Source organism: Scatophagus argus, chromosome 6, assembly GCF_020382885.2.
Source record: "Scatophagus argus isolate fScaArg1 chromosome 6, fScaArg1.pri, whole genome shotgun sequence".
NCBI lineage: Eukaryota > Metazoa > Chordata > Actinopteri > Scatophagidae > Scatophagus > Scatophagus argus.
In genome coordinates this window covers 13598877-13622097 of record NC_058498.1, presented here as the reverse complement: position 1 = coordinate 13622097, position 23221 = coordinate 13598877, and the positions used below count along the sequence as shown (strand labels likewise).

The following is a 23221-nucleotide window of genomic DNA, read 5'->3' as shown; positions in this document are numbered from 1 at the left end:
CCGTAGCTGTCATCAGACTCCTAATTCATCCTATAAGACTAATTAAATAAAACTTGCAGCAATATGCAGTCCTAGCCCAAATGAACGATTAAATGTGAAACATCAATGTTTGAGTATAGTTCAAATGATAAACCCAAATTAAACCAGACAGTAAACGGTCACTCAGAAAGGACCATGACACAACTCGGTAGAAGACTGTTAGGACACAACTAACGCTGGGCTTTTACATGGCCCCTGGTTTGTTGCGTGATCTTTTAATTTTCATCATTCTGTTGGTTTATTCAATACGGACAGATGCTTACTGATAAACAGAAACAAATTAATGTATTTAGGAGATGAGTTTTTAGAAGAAGCATCATGCAGGCAGAATTGATTAAGGCCTTTAAACTAAGTTTTGATCCAAGATCCCTGTACAAGACAGGACCCACCTGATCAGCTCTTGGGATCTGGGGCTTTGTGGCTATTGGTTGCTTTACATGGTTTATACTTGCTCTTTCACATGTGTAAAAACCACAGCATTTCTGTGATAAAATGACAAAATTTTTAGCTTAAAAAAAGTTTTAGCTAATATCTAAGAGTAAACCACACAGTTAGTTGAAAATGCTCAGCTCAGTAAAACTGTTGTACACGTTTTAAGTATCACAGACTGAGTAAGACAAACAATGAGCAGACTCAGGAAAACAAGTGTATAATCTCAAACAATGAGTTTTGGTTTATTATATACTGTTTGTCACAACACACATGCAATTAATACATGCATGGCTATCTCACATCCAGTCTTTGCACCATGTGAATTATACAATAAAATAATTAATTCTACAAGAGTTAAGTTATGCTAATAAAAGCATGTTGATTTAGACCAGCCCTGTCCTCTAAGCAGTGCATGAAATGATTGACCAGAACTGAACTGGTCTTATGAGTTGAGTGTGACAAATACAATTAACTGCAAAAACATAGAGATACTTTTATGAAAATCATGAACTACATTCTCTAATGCAGTTAAAGATTTCCCAACCGAGGACACACAAAGATTTGTGTCCAGGCTGTGTTGTGCATGACTGAGAGGCAAAAAAAAGGATCTTGAGTGAATTTGTGTGGGGGAGGTCGGAGGTCTAACGTTCCTCTTAATGCATTTGGTAAAAGACAGTCATGTCACACTTGGATGATTCTGTAGAGTCTGTTGGAAGAGACTTTGTGTCACAGACCATTTCAGCTGCCTGGCTTCAGGACTTTTCTGTCAGAACAAAGCCATTTTTTAATGTTCTGACAGTGGTCAAAATAGCCATAAGAGATGTTTCAGATGTTCCCAATAAATAGAGCTGTAATGGCAGCAGTTTTACAAGGATGGATTTTTATTTGCAACTGTGTGTGTAACAAAACTCATCTTCTAAGCACAAGCAATCTGCAGAACATTATCAAAGCTTAATGATCACAGAACTCTACATTATAACCTAAATTCTAACTATGATAAATTTCAGCATGTAATCTATGGTGCAGGCGGTAAAAATACAACAGATGAATTGTGATTGAATTTCATTCAAAGTCACCACTTTATTTTGATAGTGCTGCACATCATTCCTCTGTCAGGATGATGACACACTGAGTTGTACTATAAACACTTCAAGTTCCAAGTCATTTGAACATTTAGTGCTACATAATATAAAACACAAAAATGTATAAAATGCTTCATATGTTAACTTGTGACAATCCAATAAATATACACAAAATACAACACTGAGCAAAAACTGTTCATGTCAAATTTCTACATGAAAGAGTTATTCACAGAATTACATCATGTACGTGCATGCGTGTGTATGTGCGCGCACACACACACACACTCTCCTAATAGGTCACAAGAAGCAGAGGGGTCCCAAAACAACAGTGATCTCAGGGACAAGGGGAGATAGTGATGTCATCTCCACGCCCAGATCTCTGACAGGAAGTAGCTCCATATCACCTCGATGTGACTCCGTGCTCCCCCGAACCATCACGACCACCTCCACCTGCAAAATGTCCAGACAGAAGAGACATGAAGAGAACATGTGAACTTTGCTCTTCTCGGATTAACAACTTAATCCTGTGAATGAACAATTTATGGCAGTGCATGGCACAGTGGAAATGACGTTTTTCAAACCTAAAAATATTCAAAATGCCACATCTGGTACTGATTAATTAAATCTTCTTTGTTCCCATACTTGAGTTGTTGAAAGAAACTGCTAAACTGAAAAAAATTGTTTTTGACAACAACAAAATCTTTCATTCTCACCTCACGGCCTTTCCTGGACACCGTGGTAAAGTGTGAAATAATTTCTTTGCCTGAGTCTCCCAGGATGTGAATGATCCTATTGTCTGAATTAGTTTTGCTGGCAATGCTGCAGTGGTTTGCTGTACAGCTGACAGTCATGTGCTGGAAAGATGTGTGGCTGTGCAACCGCAGAAACCTCAGCTGGACAACATCTGCATCAGCGTATTCGAACTGACAGAGACAGAAATCATTTTGAGCCTGAGGAAATGGTTCACTGACGATAGATGCACCAAATGTTCATCAGTTAATCCACAAGGGTGTTAAAGTCTTACCTTGTTGCCACCTTGTTGCTGACTAAACCACAGGACAGACATGTTCAGTTTCTTCTTTTCGGGTTGCCAACTTAATTTAATCTAAAGGACAGAATGTTACTGATTTTTTTTTTAAGACAATCAATTTATAGATTTATTAAACTAGTGTTTATTAATGACAAAGTATGAATACAATTCCTATTTTTCCCAATAGTTATTTTTAATAATAGGTCCACACTATTACTATAACAGTTTCATGTATCCTACTTCCCACACTTGAAATCTGCTGAAAAATCAATTAAAATAGCAAAATAATGGTCGCTTTATGAGATTTCAAATCACTGCTGTGGGAAATTGGGGGAAACATCATCTGACCACTGATGTTGCTTGAATGTTTTTCGATGGTTGTGCTAACACAAGAAAGTGAGCCCATTTGTCACACAGCAGTTAACCCGTTGATGTTAACCCTTGCTGCTGGTTGAAATGAGTGTACCTGCGACTCCGAAGGGTCAATGCATGTTGTTCCTCCTGCTGTGAAGTTACAGAATACCTTCACAGCATCATAGGGACAGCCGTGGTTTGGGTCCATGTAAAAGTAACCTGAAAAATAAACGAGTACCGGATCATCACTGTGGCATGTTGTGTATGATCAGTAACAGATTTATATCATTTCGTGATTCATACACCCTCACCATCATTCAGGTGCGGGTGTATGAGTCCGAGCTCGTAGCAGGTGGTGGCAGGGTCGTCTTTGGTTCCCTGGGGCCAGCTAAAGGTTTCCTCTGCCTCATCTCCTTGAGACCACCTCCTGGACACTGTCTTGGGCCACTGCAGAGGAATCCATCAAGTCCTTGAACATAAAGCACAACTGAACACAAACCAAAAAGAGAACATTGTGTTAATGAAGAGTATGAGAAAGAAGCTTGTACCAACTTTTTGCTGTCCTTCCCTTTGCTTCAGTCTGCTGGATGTTTGTCCGGACATTGGCATGTTTTTCAGTTTTGATCTTGTGCTGCTGGTTCCCTTTTTAGGTCTCAGCTCATGTCTTTGACCTGGTTTTGTTCTCTGTCTTTGTGTAATCCAGCGCTTGCCTGGTGCACCTGGTTTTCCCTGCAAAACAAATGGGTTTGCTTTAATAGCATAGTACAAACTCTCTCCATGTAGCTTCATTTGCATCTTTAAACTTTATAGTCTGTTACGATTTTGTTTGTTGATCAGGTCAAACATTTTTTCACTTGCTTAATTGTATTGTGTGAGCAAAATGTCTTACTGGTTGTCCTCGCTTGCCCTTCACTCCCTTTGGTCCTCTCTCGCCTTGAACACCCTTCATCCCCTGTAAAGACAAACAAGCTGATGATAGAGCCAACTAAAAGTGACAAAAGGCTGAAATCATGTTAATTTGCCTACATCAGCTCTCCACCAAAACACTCTCTTAACAAAACCAAAAGCTATAGCTGGGATTTCAGGATGCTGGCTTTTTTAAGCAGATCAGGCCCAGAAAAACGCACAAATCTGCAGCAGCAGTCGTAAACAAAAATCAATAAAAATCTAAAAAGCAATAAACAGTCTCTCACCTTCTTTCCGTGTTGACCCTGTTACAAAGACAAAACGGAAATGAATTCAAATGTTTCAGTGAAATATTTTTAATGGCAGAAAATCAAAGCAACATACAGGAAGTCCAAGGAAGCCTTTTTGCCCATGAGGACCACGAGGACCAGTATCCCCCTGTGAAAATCAGTCAGTTGATTAATAACTTGCCACATGCTAAAAGCAATACGAACATAAGACATAAGTACAATACAGCCAACCTGCTTTCCTTTATGACCGCTTTGACCTTTCAACCCCTGCAAACCAGGATTCCCCTGAGAAAAAAAATTGAAATTTGGTCCACCATGTGAAAACATGCCTTTTTTGCATTTTACAATTATTTCATGTTTCAAATAACTTCAACTAACCTTTAGCCCAGGGGGCCCGACTGGTCCCAGTATTCCCGCATCACCTGGGAGACCCTGAAGAGGAAGAAAAGAAGGATGAGAATGAGTTAAAAACAACTCCTCCCACAACAGTCACACAAGATTCAGACAATGCATTCAGACAGCAAAGTTGCCCTGATTTCTGTCAAAGCTGATTTTTAAATCCTGAAACTGAACAGCTGACTTTTAAACATACAGTACAGAAAGCGTTATATGAAATAAGCAGCATGTAGAAAAAACACATGTACATGTAAAAACTTCATTTGGCAGAGAAAACCTGTCTCGTCCAGGTGAAGTGATGCACTGCACTCTGAATTTTACCTTAGGACCAATGCTTCCAGACTCGCCCTTCTCTCCACTCAGTCCTGGGATACCCTAGATCGAGACCAATGATGTTGCAGATGTCAACTGAAGAAAGTATTGTGTTCATTATTAGCCATCTTTTTATCATGCTGATGACCATACTTACCTTTGGCCCCACTGGTGCAGGGGGTCCTTGATTTCCTTTTGGTCCAGTTTTACCCTGAGAGAGACAGTAGGACATTAGTAAGACATTTGTTAATGATGTCTTTCCTGGCCTGGTGAAGTACATAAATACAAAGTGATAATTTTAGACATATGTTCACCACTAACTGTTCATGTAATTATGAGTATTATGTTCAATTTAAATAAATGACTTATTTTTATACCTTGAAGCCTGATGCTCCAGTGTCTCCCCTGACCCCAGGAGGTCCAAGTTTCCCCTAAAACATGGACATGTTTTAAATTTATTTAATACCACAGAACAAGGTGCAGGCCAAACTAGAATAAAGAATAAAATAAATAAAGAACAATTTCCCTGGTTTTATTGTGTAGGGTTGCATATTCAGAATCAGAATTCCTTTATTTGTCTCTGAGTTTACCATGTTGCCGGGCCTGCCAGGTGTTCCAGGAGCACCTCTGGAACCAGTATCACCCTTTAGGATGAGCAGGGTACAACTGAATTAAGCAAAAAGCTTGAAGAATAGACTAAGCTTCAGTATGGTACATTTTTCTTACCGGATCGCCTTCATTTCCCTCAACCCCTAGTAACCCATCCAAACCACTTTGGCCCTGAAAACAAGATCACAAGACAAATCCTCAACACAGTCCTCACTTCCTGTTCAGTTTAACAACAACTAACTTTTGGCTGGAATGTTATTTTTATTTTCATGTATGAAACAAGCAGTGATTTAAGGCAGCAGTAATTGATTTGGTGATAAATGTATACATTTTATTTATCAAAAGGGATACTTGCGGGTTTTCCAGGTCGCCCAGCAGGTCCTGGTCTACCGGGTGGGCCTTCAGCTCCCTAAAACACAGACATAATGAGATGATCTAAATGCTCTAAAGTTGTGAGAGTAAAATTTGGACTGGGTGATTTAATTCTGTCTTTATTTCAAATTAAATTTGACAAGAAATTAAAGACATAATGGGATTTTTAATATTAAGTAACATGAAGTGTATAGACAACGTGACACATTGTGTGAATTAAGGATTTTAGATCAAAGCACAAGCCATCATTCTTTTATATGTCTGTTGCCTGATTTTGTATTTGACTGATAGAAGATAAAGCAGTAGAGATTAACTCAATACCACAAATGAGTCATTTATTATTATTATCATTATTATTTCAGATAATAATGATAATAACAATAATAATAATAAATGATAGAGATCATCAATAGATGATAGATATCATTAAACTCACAGTTTTTCCAGAAGCTCCTTTGTTCCCTTTCCTCCTGGGCTGGGCTCTTTCTCCCTTTATAAAAACATTTTCTCCATTACAACAACTTTTTTTTTTTTAAACTCATTTTCTCTTTTAGATTCTCACCAGAGCTGAGCAATGGCCTCCTCTTACCTTTGACCCTTGAATTCCTTCAGCTCCTGGAAGACCGGGAGGACCAGCACGTCCAGGTTGACCTTTCGGACCTGGAGTGCCAACAAATCCCATCTTCCCCACAGTCCCCTTAAAAAAAACACACACACACACATTTAAATGATAATATAATATGGCATCATACATTGGAGACACAGATTTCAAGAACTGACAAAATACCAGAATATTCAGTGACTGAATATTCAGTGAATATTCAGGATATGTTATCTTACTATTGTGCCTCGTGTCCCAGGCTCTCCTTTCCCTCCACTCTGACCTTTAATGCCCTGGAGAGGGTTATACACAGACATTACATCACTGTGGTTACATCTTCACATGCACCATTAAGAGCTTGACAGGATTAATTATGTTTACAGGCTACAACACATATTGAAATCACACCATGTCTCCTTTGATGCCGGGAAGACCAGACTTTCCCTTCTCACCCGGACTTCCCTGAGTGATGCAAACACACAGCAGAGACAGCAGTACATTTATTAAGTGAACACTTGCAGCTGGACAGATCACACCTGCATCATAAATGGCACATCACACCTTTAGTCCAGGGATTCCTGCTTTGCCCTCAGCACCTCTCTTGCCTGGCAAACCCTGAAAAACAGCAAAAAGAAACAAGAAATGCTTTTACTGCCATCTAGTGGTAGACAGTGGTGCCTACTGTACTTGCAGTAAAATGTTACAGATCATGGTGGCCTGAATGTCACTTTCAACTCAACACAACCATTTTAAAATTCCGTGAATATTTATTGTGGAGTTTCTGTTGAACATTACATGTTAAATATGCCAATGCCAGTCTAATTAAACATACTGGTGTTGATGGTCCAATTTGTCCAGAGGGACCGATACTGCCAGGTGGCCCCTGAACGAGAAAGCATAAAACTTATAGCGCTCATTTCCAGCTACTGAAACAAAAGTATTGACAGCATCTCTTCTGAATTACAGCTAAATATAGAACACAAATAGATGTTTCAGTAACACGACACTTGCCACAAAAATAGCTCCAAGGATATGACACAGTAGAAAAAAAATACAACATGAAGGTCGTCATCTATTAGTGGTCACCATGCAGTAACACAGAATTCAAACAATTCAGCTGTGTTACTAACAGTGTGTCCCTGGAGCCCCTTCTGGCCTTTGGCCCCTGATGCCCCAGTGTTGCCCCCTGGTCCGAATTGCCCAGGTATGCCTGACGAACCTCTGGTACCTGGCTCACCCTGTGAAAGCATCATCATCATCATCACAAATTTCTCTAAACCAAACTTTCAACCTTCACTTTGCAGACTTTGTCATAATTTCCCAGGTGAAGTCCCACATTGCTTCTCATCGACTGACCTTGAGCCCTGGGACCCCTGGTTTTCCTCTGTCCCCTGGTGCACCCCTGTAACCCTGCAAAAGATGAGGGCAGGACAGAGGGGAGTCTGTATTAATATTTTATACATCAGTAGCTCTAAGACTCTCAGTATAGAAAGTCTAGAGAAGAAATCAGCTAGAAGTTCAAAGTACGCTGATCATTTTCTCACGCTGTATGGACTTGAGAGGGGCTAAAATATTGGAGTAAACTAAAACAGCTCCTACCCACCTGTTTCCCCAGTGGCCCCTTTACTCCATGTGGCCCTTGCTTGCCTCTGCTGCCTTCATCTCCCTTCAACCGTCTCTGCCCAGGAGGCCCAGTGCTCCCCTTGTCACCCTTTGATTGATAAATATACGTTCCATTTACATACAGGGTCACGAAGAATGTGTCATGGAAAGATGAGGCCTCTATCCACCATTTTGAAAATAAAATGACCCCTTTACAAACTGACATTTACTCACAGAGGTGCCTTTTTCTCCAGCTGGCCCCTGAGGTCCTCTCGGTCCAACTGGACCCTAAACACAAAAGCACAGGGTTACTCACACACATGATCAAGCTAAACATCAAAGCTACAGACCGCACAGGCCTCTAAGTCTGTGTTGATAGGCAAACAGACATTTTAGTACCTTTGCATTGAAGTTAAATGAAAAGGAAAAAGATTAATCAAATCTGTGACAAACACAGACTAAACAATCTACCTCCTCACCATCGAGACCAGCAACTCCCTCCTGCCCTAAAGCTCCCATGGATCCCTGAAAAGATGGCATGTAGATAAAACAGAAACAGCGTTGACACAGTGTTGAATCATCTTACCAGTGACCACGCTTACACTTGTGCTACTAAGCACAACAAAACAGGCAGACACTTGAAACATGATCAGAGGGGCTGAGTAAAAGAAAAGCTTTACCTTTTCTCCTTTGACACCAGCTGATCCAGTTGGTCCTTCAGGTCCATCTTTACCCTAAATGTAGACAGAATAAAGCAACAATTGCACAAAAAAGACTGATGCACTTGATGTCTCTGTCGTATAACTTACTCTCAAAGTGCCCTGAAAGAAGACAAGATGCTTGTGTCCAGTGATCTCATCAATCACAGATACAAAATTCACCACTATAAACAAAATCTGTGATATCTAATGTATCCTCAAAGACAGGAAATGAAATTCCCCATCATGTGATGTAGCATAATAAACTTATCAGGATGACTCTCAGGGGTTCAAGTACCAGAGTAATCTGAGACCCTGTATCAGCACCCTGACCCCAGACCCTTATCTGGTCTGAAGAGGAACTCAAAAGAAAGCAGCAATCTCCTGCTCCTTCCCAAACAGGAGAAGAAGAAACTTTGTGTTCATTCATCAGATCTGTCAGCAGTTGTCACAATAGCCAATGAGTAAGTTAAATTCAAACATAATTTGTGCAAAATGTACAGCACAGTGACTCGACCAGTGGGGTTTACTGACATGACAAGATGGAGTTTGCTGCTAAAAGATGGAGATACTGCTATGGGATGTCTGATACTTTTGGTCAGTTATATATTTTAATTTGCTTTCATGTTTCATTAGTAGTTCGTCGTACACGTACATTCTCACTTGGTCAACTTTCCAATTGGTCAAACTGGTCAACTTGGTCAACAAAGTGACTTTGAACATTACACTGATCTAGTTTTTATTTCTCTAACCGCTAGTGTTTATACTGAACATAAGCATTAAAATAAACTCACTGGGTAACCTGGAACTCCAACAGGGCCAAGTGGACCTTGTGGCCCCTGGTCACCTGGAGGGCCACGGGGCCCAACTTCACCCCACGGCCCAATGTTACCCTGGCTTCCCTGGAAGGAAAAAAATACGCTTTCATAAAACAGAAAAACATCACAAAAACCTCTTGTGTGTCAATTTTCAAGTCAAGTCAGGTTTATTTGTTAATCATTCACAAAGTCTCAGTTGGCACATTCACATTAACTCTAACTCCCAACCAAAACTAAGCTTTCTGGGAGAACAAAGACCAACTATGCAATCTTACAACATAAAAAGGTAAAACAGTCTTGTAAATTAAGTAGCACATGAAGTAAATGCTACACACAGTATGTGTGAGAAAGCCTGAAGCTGATGATGCATAGGACAGCTGTATTTAAAGCACATCTGTAAGAGGGATGAGTCGAACAAAGACACTCACTTCCTTCATGAGAAGATTTGTAAGTCACTGTTGGACAATGTTTCATTAATACATAAAAACTGATTAATGTTTGAGGAAGTAAAAGGCTGGACGGTAGGATGTATTTGAAATGAATAAAAGAAGTCATCTTACAGGAGATCCTCTGTATCCTCGAGGTCCAGGCATTCCCATCTCACCCTGAAAGAGAGCAAGACATAAGGCCAGTCAGAAGGGCAGAAAGAAGTTAAAAATGTAAGATAAAAGTGACATAAAGATATAATGTACCCTGGTCCTATATAAACTGCAGCAGTAAGCTAATAATGGAATAATAATTCACTTACTGGGCGGCCCTGTTTTCCCCTTGGTCCCTCCTCTCCTCTCTTACCCTTCACGACAAAAATAACAAGGTGAACAAAGTGAAAGAGCAAGATGTATATCAGGAGTGAGTCAACCAAGTGTTTGTATACATTTGTACCACATGACATAACGGCCCTACATATAAAACAGAATTACATATATACTGATTAAAATGCAAGTATAGACTAAGATAAAGCTTTGAATTATCAGATACCTTCAAGCCTTCACTTCCTGGATGTCCCCTTGAGCCCTCTTTGCCTTTAACTCCCTGAATAAAACGAACAGTGCTTTAAGCTCAACATCACCATGGCCCAATCAAAAATATCAAAACGTCATCCACATCTATCGTCTCATCTCCTCTCAGAAAAGTCTGTTATACTAGCAGAGCTTTATCGTGTTGTGGCACCACAAGACAGTGTTTGAACTGTGACATCCTGAAAAGCTTGAAGGTTGTGTTGAGACTTACCTTCTCTCCAGGCTTTCCTGGTTTCCCCTTCGTTCCTCTGCTCCCAGCTTCTCCCTTTCAATTGAGACAAATGTGCAAGTATACAAATTAAAATATTCCATCAGCACCGCTTATTCATAAGGCCTGGAATGTGAATGAATGTGAACACTCACACTCCTCCCTACGGGTCCTTGGAGGCCTGGAGCTCCTGTCTGCCCAGGCAGTCCCTGTGGATCATAATTGATCAGAGTATCAGTTATCAGTTTGTGACAATGTAAGGCAAGTAAATGTTCAGTGTTTATTATAGAGGGGTGAACTCACTTTTGATCCAGGAGGTCCAGTGTCCCCAATCATTCCGTTTGCACCAAGGAGTCCCTAATATAAAGCTGATATCAGTTTTTTGTATATCTGTCCCTGACCTGATTACTCCCCTTAATTATCACTGGAAAAATTATTTCTGAGAAATATAGACCATTAGCTTAAAAAAAGAGAACGCCAAATTCACATATTGCAACTGGCTGATGGAGCTCTCAACAAATCCCATGGCAAAAACACCATAATTTTCAAGCTCTCTTCACTGATTTGTAAAAATCATCAAACAACATTAGTAGAGTACGTTTATGAAATCTATGTTGTGACATGCGACAGGACAGTCAAAAAATACAAGTTAACATATTGTTGGACAGTCTTACCGAAGCCCCAAGTGGTCCATCCTGTCCCCTGTTACCCAAATGACCTTGAAACCCCTGAGATGAGACACAGATATTGTGACATGTTTCTGAGAAGATTGTTTTCTTTTTCTCAGATGAACTATATGACTGATTAAATTCCCAAAATCTAAAAAGTTCACTTGACCATGTCTGACATTATTCATGGAATTCTGATCACCTTTAGGCCTTTAGGTCCAGTCACTCCTGGGATTCCAGGCTTTCCCTACACAGAAGGTGTACACGTGTAAAAACACATGGATTCATTAACATCTATATTAGTAGCAGTTTGAGAGACACAAACCTAACTTACATGTACATGTTCATCTTTTCTATATTTATTTTATATATACTATTGTTTATATTTATAATCCCTTGAAAATGAGATTGTTTATCTCATGGGGTTTATCATTTTTTATAAATGTGAATTCATTTTGAAGAGACTAAAATGACTTACAGATTTATAAAAAGACCTCTAAATGTAAAATGACTTTTGATTTTTTAAGATGACTTTGTAAAAATACATTTAACACTTTCAAATCTATTTTATTGTTAATTAATGTCATTAAACCTGAGGTGATAAATAGCAGTTAATTATAATATTAACTATATCTTTGGCCTGAACGTGGCAGTCACACAAGGACAAAATAAGAAATGCAGCCATATAGGAACCTTAATACCAGGATCTCCTTCATGTCCTCTCTCTCCAGATTTTCCCATCTCTCCCTACAAGCAGAAAACATAATTACATCAGTAATATGGATTTTGCACAATGATCACATCTAGAGAATAAACTTATTCTCTACTAGCTCACACTCACAATTGGACCTGGCAATCCAGAAAATCCTCCTCGACCTTCTCGACCCTTTGACAGGAAAACACAACTTATTTTTTGCGGTATAATATCCGCACTGGAAGCTGCAAAATGCTGTTTTTGTTTAAATTTTGCGTAAGTGCAATGACTTGAAAAGGGATGTCCTGACACATGTAGGGACCTGAGGGTATCATCAGTATTTTGTATATATTTGTATCAGAATGTTTTAATGTCTGACATTTTTAACAACAGATACCTGTCTCACAGTAGCATCAATGACCACACAAGCATTAAAATAAGGAAAACCACTTTGTCTATTATCAGCCTGAAATTATTCCACATGAATTTGACTAGTCTTTATCCATTTCTTATTACCTTGCTGCCTCGAGGCCCGGGAACTCCTTGAATACCTGCTGGTCCTCGATCTCCCTACAAAAAGACACACCACCAGTCCAACACGTGCACAATTTCATATTTTCATTTTAAAAGAAAAAAACAGTCATGGTTGTGTCAGCTTCCTCAAAACCCACCTTCAGTCCATCTTTTCCCTGCTTCCCTTGCTCCCCCATGATGCCATCAAACCCCTGCAATGATGACAGCAGGTATAAAGTACAACTTTATTATAAGTTGCTTGAGCGTCATTAGTGAACATGCCTTCATCAGTAACGGCATCTCACTCACATTGGATCCAGGAGGCCCTGGTGGCCCTGCTGGTCCTCCAAGGCCCTCTAGTCCTGAAGGGCCTCGACGGCCCTTAAATCCTTGTTTACCTGGAGGCCCTGGAGGTCCCTGTAGTCACACAACAAGTCACTAGACTGATTCACTGCTGTGGTCAATAAACTGATTAACTATCAAGAAGAGGATCAGACTCACCAGGTCTCCCTTAAACCCTAAGTCGCCCTTCTCACCTCGCTCAGCTTTAGCACCCTGGAAGCAACCAGAAAACATTTGCACTTTTAGCTCAATACTTAGAAACCAAAATAACTGTTGCAACGTAACCGCTGGATATGGTTAAGATCATTAAATACTGCCCTGCATTATAAATGTTTAAAACATTTTTACTTTGTCAATGGTAGTAGTCAATATTGAAATTGCTTTAAGTAATCTTACGGGATCACCTGAGGGTCCAGGCTTTCCTGGAAACCCATTGGCTCCCTGAAATGAGAGAGATAAACCATAAACTCAAGCTCCAACATGACAAACTAAATACAGCACATGTGGGTTTATATCTTCTCTGATGTAACTGATGTTGCTTAAGTAGAGGGTTTGTCCTTGTTGCCTTACATGAAGTCCATTTGGTCCCAGTTCTCCAATCTCTCCCTCATCTCCTGGATCACCCTGATGAGACACACACAGGGCAGATGACAGACTGACCCTAAAATGACTGCTGCAGTCTACTGCTGCATGTAATGCATTTATTTCTGATTGTTTTTCCTTAGAGTGTACTGACAAGGTCCCCCTTAGGACCAGGAAGTCCATCTGGTCCTGGATTACCCTGTGAGGAAAATAAAATCATAATTTTTTTACTTGTATTTTTTGTCATTAAAAAAGAAGTTTGCCTGCTTCAGAACGTTTTGCTATACCTGAGGACCACGGACACCAGAAAACCCAACCACTCCATTGGGACCAGGCTCTCCCTGAAACAATGTACATATATGCAGCTTAGACATTTATTAAGGGGAGTAAATATCATCAGAATATTATTTGATATCTGTGAGACAGAGGGCATTTTTGAATGACTTGTCACCTGTGGACCAGCTGCTCCTCCAGCACCCATTTCACCTTGATGACCCTGATTGCATGAAATATTGTTTCAAGTATGTTTTTATTAGCTATCTTTGATTACAACTTGATCGACTTTCTGTTTACTTACCGGAGGTCCTTTAACACCTAAGACACCTTTAACTCCTCTGGGACCCATTTTGCCCTGAACAGAAATCACATTAATAAATGTTTTCCATTTTCTACCCATTTTATGAAGACTTTGTTGTAGCACATTGTATGAGAAATCTTACAGGTGGGCCTGGTGGTCCACTGAAGCCTGGAGCTCCAATCTCTCCCTAAAAATAATCAGAAGTATATCAAATAAGAATAATAGTGTCATCAAAAGAAATGAAAACTGTCAGCCTGACAATCAAGACAAAGGACATTAATATAATTACTGTTATTTATGCAGACAATTGTTACCCGGTGAGGTGTCTGACACTGACCTGAGGTCCTGCTGTGCCTCGAAAACCTGAAGGACCCCTGGCTCCAGGAAGTCCCTTTAAACATAGGATAGTTACCATAAATTTGATGAACAATGAGTCGTGAACAACTATCATTTCACCAAAAGCAATTGCTTTCACCCGGGAAAACAGTCTCAGCTACCTGAAATCACAATTTACGATGACTTACCATGTAGCCAGGGACACCAGTAACACCTCCTACTCCTTTATTTCCCTGGTTACAGCAAAAATAGGAAAATCAGAATCACGTGTACCAGACCTCGGCTCCTGAAAAAGTGTGTGTGTTTGTGTGTATGTGTGTGGTGGATGCTGAATCTGACCTTGGCTCCTTTTTGTCCTTTGTTTCCCTTTGGCCCAGCCTCCCCATGATAACCCTAAAGACAGAGGAAAATTGACAAATAACTTTAAATCAAACGCTCTAGTCCACTATAGTTCTAACAATTTGACACATGAATATTGGCAACTGAGATATTAAGAAATAAAAAGCTACATCAGCACTTAGAGATTTTAACAAAGAGACAGATCAATACATACTAGATACACACATATATACTTAGGCCTCTATAATTTAAGTCCTCATAACATTAGAAGTTCAGGGCACTCTTACCCACTCACCCAGCTCCCCTTTGCTGCCCTCCTCTCCTCTGTAGCCTTTGGGACCCTACAGGGACAAGCATGAAATGAATTCATCAAACAACACCAGCTCTGCCCTTGCATATATGTGTGGGAATCACACGTACTTGTTTGAAAGCATTACAAACTATGAAAAATAAACACATATTTTATTATTCTCTCAGTGGATTTACCTGTTCACCAGGTAAGCCTGGAGGGCCTGGATCAGGATTCTCTCCTGGGGCCCCGTCTCTTCCAGTTCGGCCCTGAGGACCCGGCATACCATGTGGTCCAGGACTGCCCTGAAGTACAGCACAAAATGTAGAGCAGTTTGTCTGGTCTAATTTTCTCACAGAAAGGCAGACAATAAATTGATAACATATTTTCTTCTTTACATCATAAATCAGTGTTGAAATAGCATATTGACCTGTATTGTACCATATTCTAGGACAAAACATTCATCATTTATCTGATTCTACTTAAGTCAGTGAACTCAATATGCTATAGTTATGAGTTCAGTGGCGTGTTTGTGTTGGAAAGAGAGCAGAGACTAAAACAAAGTACTGTGCTTGAAGCTGCCCTTCTAAATGTCTGACATCCTTAATAAAGGTGCATATGATGAGCCCAGCGAGCAAGCAAAGCCTCACTGTAGACTCTGAGAAGATGCAAATGAGATACCTACGATTTTTCCTTGAACTCCTTTCCGTCCTTGTTTCCCAGGAATTCCAGGTGGCCCCTTGAATATAAAATTAGGACAGAACAGGAGTCCATCTACAATCTTTCCATCACTGGTATTGTCACAGTATGATAAACAAGCTTTGATAGCTGTTGCCTTTTCAAGTAATCGATCAAATTTTTCTTGACTTACAATTGGTCCATCATCTCCAGGAGGTCCAGGAGGTCCTGGAGGCCCTTTAACTTTCTGAAGATAAAAAAAAAACCACACTCACAACATGTTCTCATGGCATAGGCCCACAAGTCTATTTTTTACGTGAGACATACCTTAAATAATATAACACAGTATATTGGAGGTTTTCTGCCAAACTATTGGAGAATTTTAAATGCATTATTTTTTGGGAAAAACTCTTACTGGCCAGGAAGAAATCAGCTTTTTATAGATCTTCTTTTTCTGTGAAGAAGTGACAGAGAAAATATCCTTTTCATTCCTTTTCGTACACTCTTTAAATTTTTTTACAATAAAATATACAGAAGTGATAATAGTCCAGCAAAAAATACTGTGTAACAATGTAACCGATATTTATATGCTAGAATAATTTATATGTGTATGTTTCAAGTAAAAATATTATTTATTGATAATTTTATCACACATTTAAACAAGTGTGTAACATTTAGTGGTTACTGGTGCTGAGCTACAAAAGCAGTTTACCTTGAAAGCCTCCCATTCTTCTTCAGAGGTTTTAAATACAACAATGGCAGGCATCCCAGGAGGACCAATGGGGCCGCTATATCCTGTATGTCCAGTTCTGCCCATAACACCTTGATAGCCCTGAGTGGACAGAAATCATTTTGATGTGAAAAGAGGTTGACTTTAGATTGTATGCATTCTGAACGCTGAAACATAAGAATCTTTTCCAGTCAAAAATGATAAAATGGGGCTGCACTGAGCCATTTTTGACCACTAGGGTTCAGAAGAACTCCACAAAAACCAACAACAGTCCTAAGATATTGCCAAGCTCTTTGGTCTTTTGTTGTCATTTAGCTTCAGTATAACTGAAATGTTTAGTTTCAAGCCAATTTTAAATCTATGTCATCATAAATCTGGTGGTTGCTTAATCAGTACTTTGTGGACTTTTATTGGCAAGGTGTAATAGACATTCTGTTGGTATCAGGTAGTTTGGTCTGTGTTTTGTCTTTCTTGTGTGTCTCTTCTCCCCTCCTTCCTTTCCTACACCTGACCTGCATGTGTGGGTGTCTACCTGTCTGAGTCTATCTGGATCTCAGCTGGGTGGGCCCTGTCAATCTTCCAGTCGCCTTCCCTCAAGATCGGTCTTCCTTCTCTACCTTCACTGGATTGCACTGTTGCTCTGACTGGCATGCACAGCAGGCTTAATGTCTTTGTCTCACCTGATTATTTGCTCTGGAAGTTTCATTTGCATCTTTGTTCTAAACTCTTGGACTCTTTCTGCAAATCTTTTGGTAGACCACATGCATTCATCTGTCGCTCACTTCCTTCATTGGATTAGAGACTGTGAAATTATTTTTGCCTTTCTTGCATTTTTTTGTGTATAGTGTAAATAGTTTGTTTTTGTAAGTAAAGACTTTCTTTCTTAGTACATTCTTTGTCTGAGTCTGCTTATCTGGGGTCCTTATCCTTTGTTGAACTTAATACATTCATTTATATGTAAAAGTTCAGCATCGCAGGTTTAATTCTGTTTAAAGGAGTGAGACCAATCACACATTTCTTTTATTGCAGCCTGCAGCATTTCAACAATTATGCACTCAAAGTTAGTTGCCCTGCCCTCCACCACATTTGAATGATGAATTGTGCTCTAGAGATTACAGGATGTCTCCAGTGAGTTTAATCAGGATTGCTCCTTGGGACCTTGAGTAATGAGTCACGCCCACTTGCACCAATCAACGTGACACTTCATATCTTGGTTTATACATGCTCCCAGAGCGTGCACACCAAACCCCCCCCTCCATTTACATTGCCATGGCAATTGTTTTCGTAGTGCACATTGAAATTATGTTAATGTTTCAGGAAGCTGGTCCAAATCTGACTGTCCACTGAGGCCATTTATTCATTGCTTTAAGCAAACTGTTTATCCATTAACTTTAGCTCTCCTTTTCAGCTATTTATTTTTCACTTTTAGCTAATTCAACTGTTTATCCATCTCTTTTATCGGTCTATTGTAGCCTTTTCCTCCCACTAATGTAAGCCAACAATTTTAACCATTTAATTACCCTAAGCTAACAATTTGAACTGTTACTTTTAACTAATATATATTTTTTTAGATATCTATTACAACCATGAAGTACTATGCATCTTTTTCAGCTATTTCAGCCATCTATAACTTTTAACTATTTCCATTATCAGTTACTTTTAGTAATTTATTTATAAATCACCACTTCTGCTAACCTAGCTGTGTCATCTTCTTTGCTAGCTTGCTAGATTTTACACACGCTTGATGTTATAACTAACTCTATATGAAGATATGTTTTTATATTTAAAATGTAATTTTTACTTTTTCAAAGAGTACTTTTTCCATTTTTGTTAAATTGTTCCATATATTTTCCATATAATGCCATATAAATTTCCATAAAATACTTTCATCCCCAGGGGTAAAAGTACCCCTGATGTATACTAGTGTTGCAGGGTGGGCAGTACGATGATGACATTAGCACTGTGAGCAATTCTTGCAAATTAGAATGAGTCACTGGATTCAGTGTTGATACAAAAAGATCTTCTGGTTCAGAATAATTAAATACATACTTTGTCTCCTTTAGGTCCTGGTGGTCCTGGTAGCCCAGGTGGACCCTGCAACCCCTGATGAAGGAATGAGGTCCGTTAGATCTGGAAAATCATCACTACCAAAAATGATGTATTGTAATCCATAAAGATTTACTGATAAGAGCAGGATACAAAAAAATCAACAGATAGTCAAAAATTATCCCCTGGAACGGAAGACAGCAAAACTAGAGCAGAAATGTTATAATACCAAATGTTATATAAATGTTATATGTTATAATTAAATCCATTAATTATGTATGATTTCTGATCAATGCATCTTGTGATAGTGTATAAATTTTAGGAGAGCTTGTGTACTCTCTGGTATAAAAACATACATTTGTGTTCATCTGAGGTATGAGAAGCTGTATTTCACAGTTCGGGGTTATAGTAAGTACCACAGTTTAACCAGAGGAGGGAGACAAAGGCTTTCACTGAAGAAACTAACACTTTTCTAACACACACACACACACACACACACACACACACACACACACACACACACACACACACACACACACACACACGGCTTCCGAGGTGCTAGAATTGACATGGATTTATGCTGCCATCTCAGTCATCAAGGCAGCCCCATGCAAACTCAATTTCCTCCAAGGTCATGACGGAAAATGAGAGAAGAATGTCAGGCAAATGTGATTAAAAATTCCTATCGGTTTTTTGATACATTTATATCACCATTATTACTCTGTGCTCAATTTTACTTCTGAAGTTTAAAGCATCCCAAGACATAGACGGACAAATGTAAAGTAAGTTTAAGCAATGCCTTACCCTTTGGCCTCTGATCCCAGGTTGTAATCTTGCCCCATGATGATTGACTGTGTGTGTAGGCGGCTGACTGGCTGCTTCAACGGTCTGCTGTGGAGATTCAGTTCCTGGTTGGATGAAGGAGTCTTCAGTACTTACCTGGGAGATCCATTCAGGTGAGGTCTTGCTAGAGCCCTCAAAGATGTCAGCGTCAGGATTATTATTCTCTTTTTCCATTTCTTGCTCATCTTCATCTTTCTCTGTCCCACTCCCCTGCTCTCCACCAGGAATTCGTTGTGGTGACGTTTCTGTTTTGAGTGAAACAGTTTCCAACCTGTCTTGCAGTCCCTCTTTTTCTTTTATCTCACTGGCTGTAACATTACTGATCTCACCTTCCATATGCCTGACACTTAATGCTTCTCCACTTTGTACTGTGGGAGTTAAAACTGTCAGATTTGGGGCTGGATCTGTCTGAGGTGCATCAAAGTCCTCAGCTGTTGCTCTGTCGAGTGATTCATTTTCTCCTTTAGCCTGTGAGTCTACTGAAACTGGAGGTATAATGACCAATGGCAATGCCTCCTGTCTTGCCTCCCACACTCCTCTTTCAGATGAAGGGTACATGTTTGAAGTGACAAACCCTGATTCTGTGAAGGTGCTGGAGATAAGAGTAGATCTAGTAGGCAACCTAGAGTCCTGTGGCTCATTAATGAAAGATCTCTCTGTACTTGCAGTTTCTGCATCTCCCCCTGCTCCTCCTGATGTGACACCTGGGGCTGTGGGGTTTTCAGGTAGAATATCAAGGCTTGAAATGGCCTTCTCAGCACTCTCCAAGACACATGGGCCACTTGATCTGGAGGCTTCTTTCCCTGCAATGAATGGTTGAAGTACTTCTCTCGGGTCCTCAGCAGATTGAATTGTGTGGACAGCAGAAGTCCTAGTTATATTTCCTTCTGTGCTCCATGGTTCATTTACTTTCCCAAATTTGTCAGTGTGCAAACTGGAAAGCTGCTCATTTTCAGTCATAGTCAGAGGAGGCGGTGGCTCAATATCACCACCTTGATTTGCTAATTTACTCACAGTTGTTGGTTTGTCTTTTTCTGTGTTGGTGGAGCCTCCAATCTGAGTGTCTGTGCGAGTCTGGGTTTTCACTACAGCTTTAGTGTCTACATCCTCTGGAGCAGGATGTGACTTCAGAGGGGAAGTGCTGCTTACTGTATCCCGTCCTGGTGTCAGCTCAGTCGGACCAGCCTCCACAGTCATGTCATGAGGGGTATTTTGTGGTCTGGATGATACTCTGATCCCTTCAGCTCCAGCCTCCTGGCAAAGGTTTACATAAGGAAAAAGATTACCCCGCGTCCCCAACATGCACTGTGAGTGCTGATCTTTTTAAGCCTTCACTCTGCAGTCTTTACTCAGAACAACATGTGAAGGCTCATTGGTAAAATCTGTACTGCTTTGTAATTGTCAACCTCATTGGGGCCATTACTGAATAGCTCTAAAACAACAATGGATTAGTCCATTCAAAGAAATTCAAACAAACAGACCATAATAATGAAGACCATAACTTTAAATAGTAAAGCAGAAATAACAGTTCAGTATTGTGCTATGTTTGGTGGCATGAAAAGAGTCTGTTAAGAGATGTGACCACTTCTATAGAAAAAAAAAATTCTGGTGAGGTCACACACAAATATAACATGCAGTTAGTGTCCAAAACAAATACATTTTTTATGATGTTAGAGACAAACACTCCCTGTGTGTCCTTCACAGACAGACTGGAATGGTGCTTCCACAGACGTTTAAACCAGCAGAGCACTGTGGATAAATATTATGAAGAACTGTACATTCACACTAACATGTCATCAGTAAATAAAAAGTACTGCTACCATCTCATCCAGAGCAGACGTCTTAGAACTGCAAACAGGTGGAAGTGATGGTGCTGGGAGAGATGATCAAAGGTCCCACACACTCTCAAATCACCAACACAGGTGTTCTCAATTAGTTTACCTAATTAGATCTTTTCTAATTAGACAGTGTGTGTGTGTGTGTGTGTGTGTGTGTAGAAACTAAATTAACTTGATATCTCCATGAACTGCTCATTAGCGCCGTTGCATGGATTTTGATGAGGTCATGTAATTGCCCAGATAGCTCCATCTAACTTAAGCCTGTTCAGGGCCTGGTTTCTCGAGCACAGACTTTGGGGGCCTCACCTCAGACAAAGCTTGAAAAGAGGCAACCCCTCACCCACTCTTAGCTTACTTGATTTGTTCTGTTCACTTCCTCATGTTATTTGATCTCACAGACACTCAACAGTAACCAAGATAGCCTAATATTGCTGTATGACAAAACTTCAGATACGTAAAAAACCTCTGAATATATAAAAGAGATCTGTCTTCAGGAATTTCAGTCAGACAGCTCGTTTGAAATGCACCTAGGCTCTGATCACTCACTCCCTGCAGATATGCGTCTTTAGAGATATTATGGAGTGATGAGTAAACATCTTACACCCCCTAGCTGGAGCCTGCAGGTGGATGCTGGGGTGGTGCTGGGGCTCAAAGAACAGGAGTAAAGCTGCTGATGTCGGGCAGCAGTGGTATTGACAGGCAGAGGGAGACATCTTTGCAGCTTAAATAGGCTGACAAATTAGCAGAGTGTCTTTGGTTTGTGATTGTGGAGGGTGAGGCGTGTCACAAGTGTGTAGACATGCAGCTCGAACCGACTACCTGAATTAGCTCAAAGGCATTACTTCATTTATTATCTTCTGACTCTGAGAAAAAAAACTACAGCATCTCACTGCTATATGTAGCACATCACACGCATTTAGGCTATTCTTTGTGATCTCTAATTCAATATTTTTCCTTTCCATTCACTGGGCCTCCCCTAAGACTGCTTGAACCCCACAAGCTTTGATGAGGATTATGACATACTTCAGATAGACATCTAAATTAATTGGTGTCTCTGTCTAATTCTCAAATACCTAAACTGAATTGTGGGTAAATTAAGACTTTTTTCATGTTAAAAACATGTTTGATGGAGCAACTATCCAACTCCATTCACTCCAGCAGTAAATATTTTCCTTATGGAAGGATTCATTTTCAAAGAGAAAAATTCAGCAAAGAATGTAACAATACCAAATGTCCTAAGTTTGTCTTTATTTTTGTGAAACTGTCTGATCTAAGAGCAAAGGTAAGACTGGCCAGCACTATAGACCAATCTAAAATCTCTCTGTGATCAGAGGTCTTGTCAGGTTCAGTCTTTATTGTTTGCTATGTTTGATGGAACACTTTGCCTGGTTGTACAGCTTCTCGTAGCAGGAGAAAAGAGCAACATTTGTTCATAAAATCCCATAGTTTAGAAAGGTGTCTGGTTTGTACCTGTGTGTCTGTCATGGCTGAGCAGGTGCTGCTGTGATCTCCACAATGCAGCTCTGCAGCTGTAGGATCTCCAGAGACAAAGATTATCTGCTGAATAATGCCCTGAACACGCCATAAACACACATTTCAAGAAAGCTGTTAATGTGGTTCGCTGGTTGCTACTACAGTGCCTTTTTGTGATAATACCACCAGGGGGCGCCAAAGTTAGAAACATTCATTGCATCCACATGAGGCTTTAAAGGTTGCAAATAATTTCTACAATGTTAAAACTTTTATAACTATATAACTGTGGTTCAGCAGATACATAATGTGGACAGAAACATTTAAATGACCATAAATTAGAAATTAATATAACTTAATATAAATGAATTTGGAGTCTTCCACATGTTTTCCCTGGTCTCCACTTCCGTTGGTCTGACTGTGGTATGGCTCACATGCTCCCGCCTTTTTTAATAATCCCTCTTCATTCAGGGAAAGCGGAGGGGAAAAAAAAGAAATGTAGGGAATT

At 39.9% G+C, this 23221-nt stretch overlaps 2 protein-coding genes across 2 annotated transcripts; both read right to left on the bottom strand.

Annotated features, from left to right (window-relative positions):
- Positions 1–943: 943 nt before the first annotated feature.
- si:dkey-21p1.3 (collagen alpha-1(XI) chain) lies at positions 944–13750 on the bottom strand. Its single transcript, XM_046391953.1, has 46 exons — positions 13718–13750; positions 13556–13609; positions 13382–13426; positions 13145–13198; positions 12939–13060; positions 12647–12700; positions 12278–12322; positions 12138–12183; positions 11639–11683; positions 11443–11496; positions 11072–11125; positions 10924–10977; positions 10772–10825; positions 10520–10573; positions 10290–10334; positions 10102–10146; positions 9518–9625; positions 8706–8759; positions 8497–8550; positions 8260–8313; positions 8027–8134; positions 7780–7833; positions 7554–7661; positions 7256–7306; positions 6985–7038; positions 6832–6885; positions 6663–6716; positions 6412–6519; positions 6259–6312; positions 5806–5859; positions 5568–5621; positions 5432–5485; positions 5219–5272; positions 4999–5052; positions 4851–4904; positions 4512–4565; positions 4365–4418; positions 4228–4281; positions 4131–4148; positions 3827–3889; positions 3490–3666; positions 3249–3384; positions 3050–3156; positions 2578–2658; positions 2267–2476; positions 944–2003 (listed from the first exon to the last, which is right to left on the bottom strand). The coding sequence occupies exons 1-46, from the start codon at positions 13748–13750 to the stop codon at positions 1851–1853; spliced, it is 3204 nt and encodes a 1067-aa protein (XP_046247909.1). The 3' UTR covers positions 944–1850.
- Positions 12978–20602, bottom strand: LOC124060703 (collagen alpha-1(XI) chain-like). The gene is made up of 18 exons (XM_046391952.1): positions 20420–20602; positions 19367–19615; positions 18566–18619; positions 16499–16618; positions 16202–16240; positions 15980–16033; positions 15794–15847; positions 15306–15413; positions 15107–15160; positions 14820–14873; positions 14669–14713; positions 14482–14535; positions 14287–14331; positions 14145–14198; positions 14019–14063; positions 13390–13908; positions 13145–13198; positions 12978–13060 (listed from the first exon to the last, which is right to left on the bottom strand). Exons 1-16 carry the CDS (start codon positions 20600–20602, stop codon positions 13849–13851), a joined length of 1272 nt encoding a protein of 423 aa, XP_046247908.1. The 3' UTR covers positions 12978–13060; positions 13145–13198; positions 13390–13848.
- Between the last annotated feature and the right edge of the window lie 2619 nt (positions 20603–23221).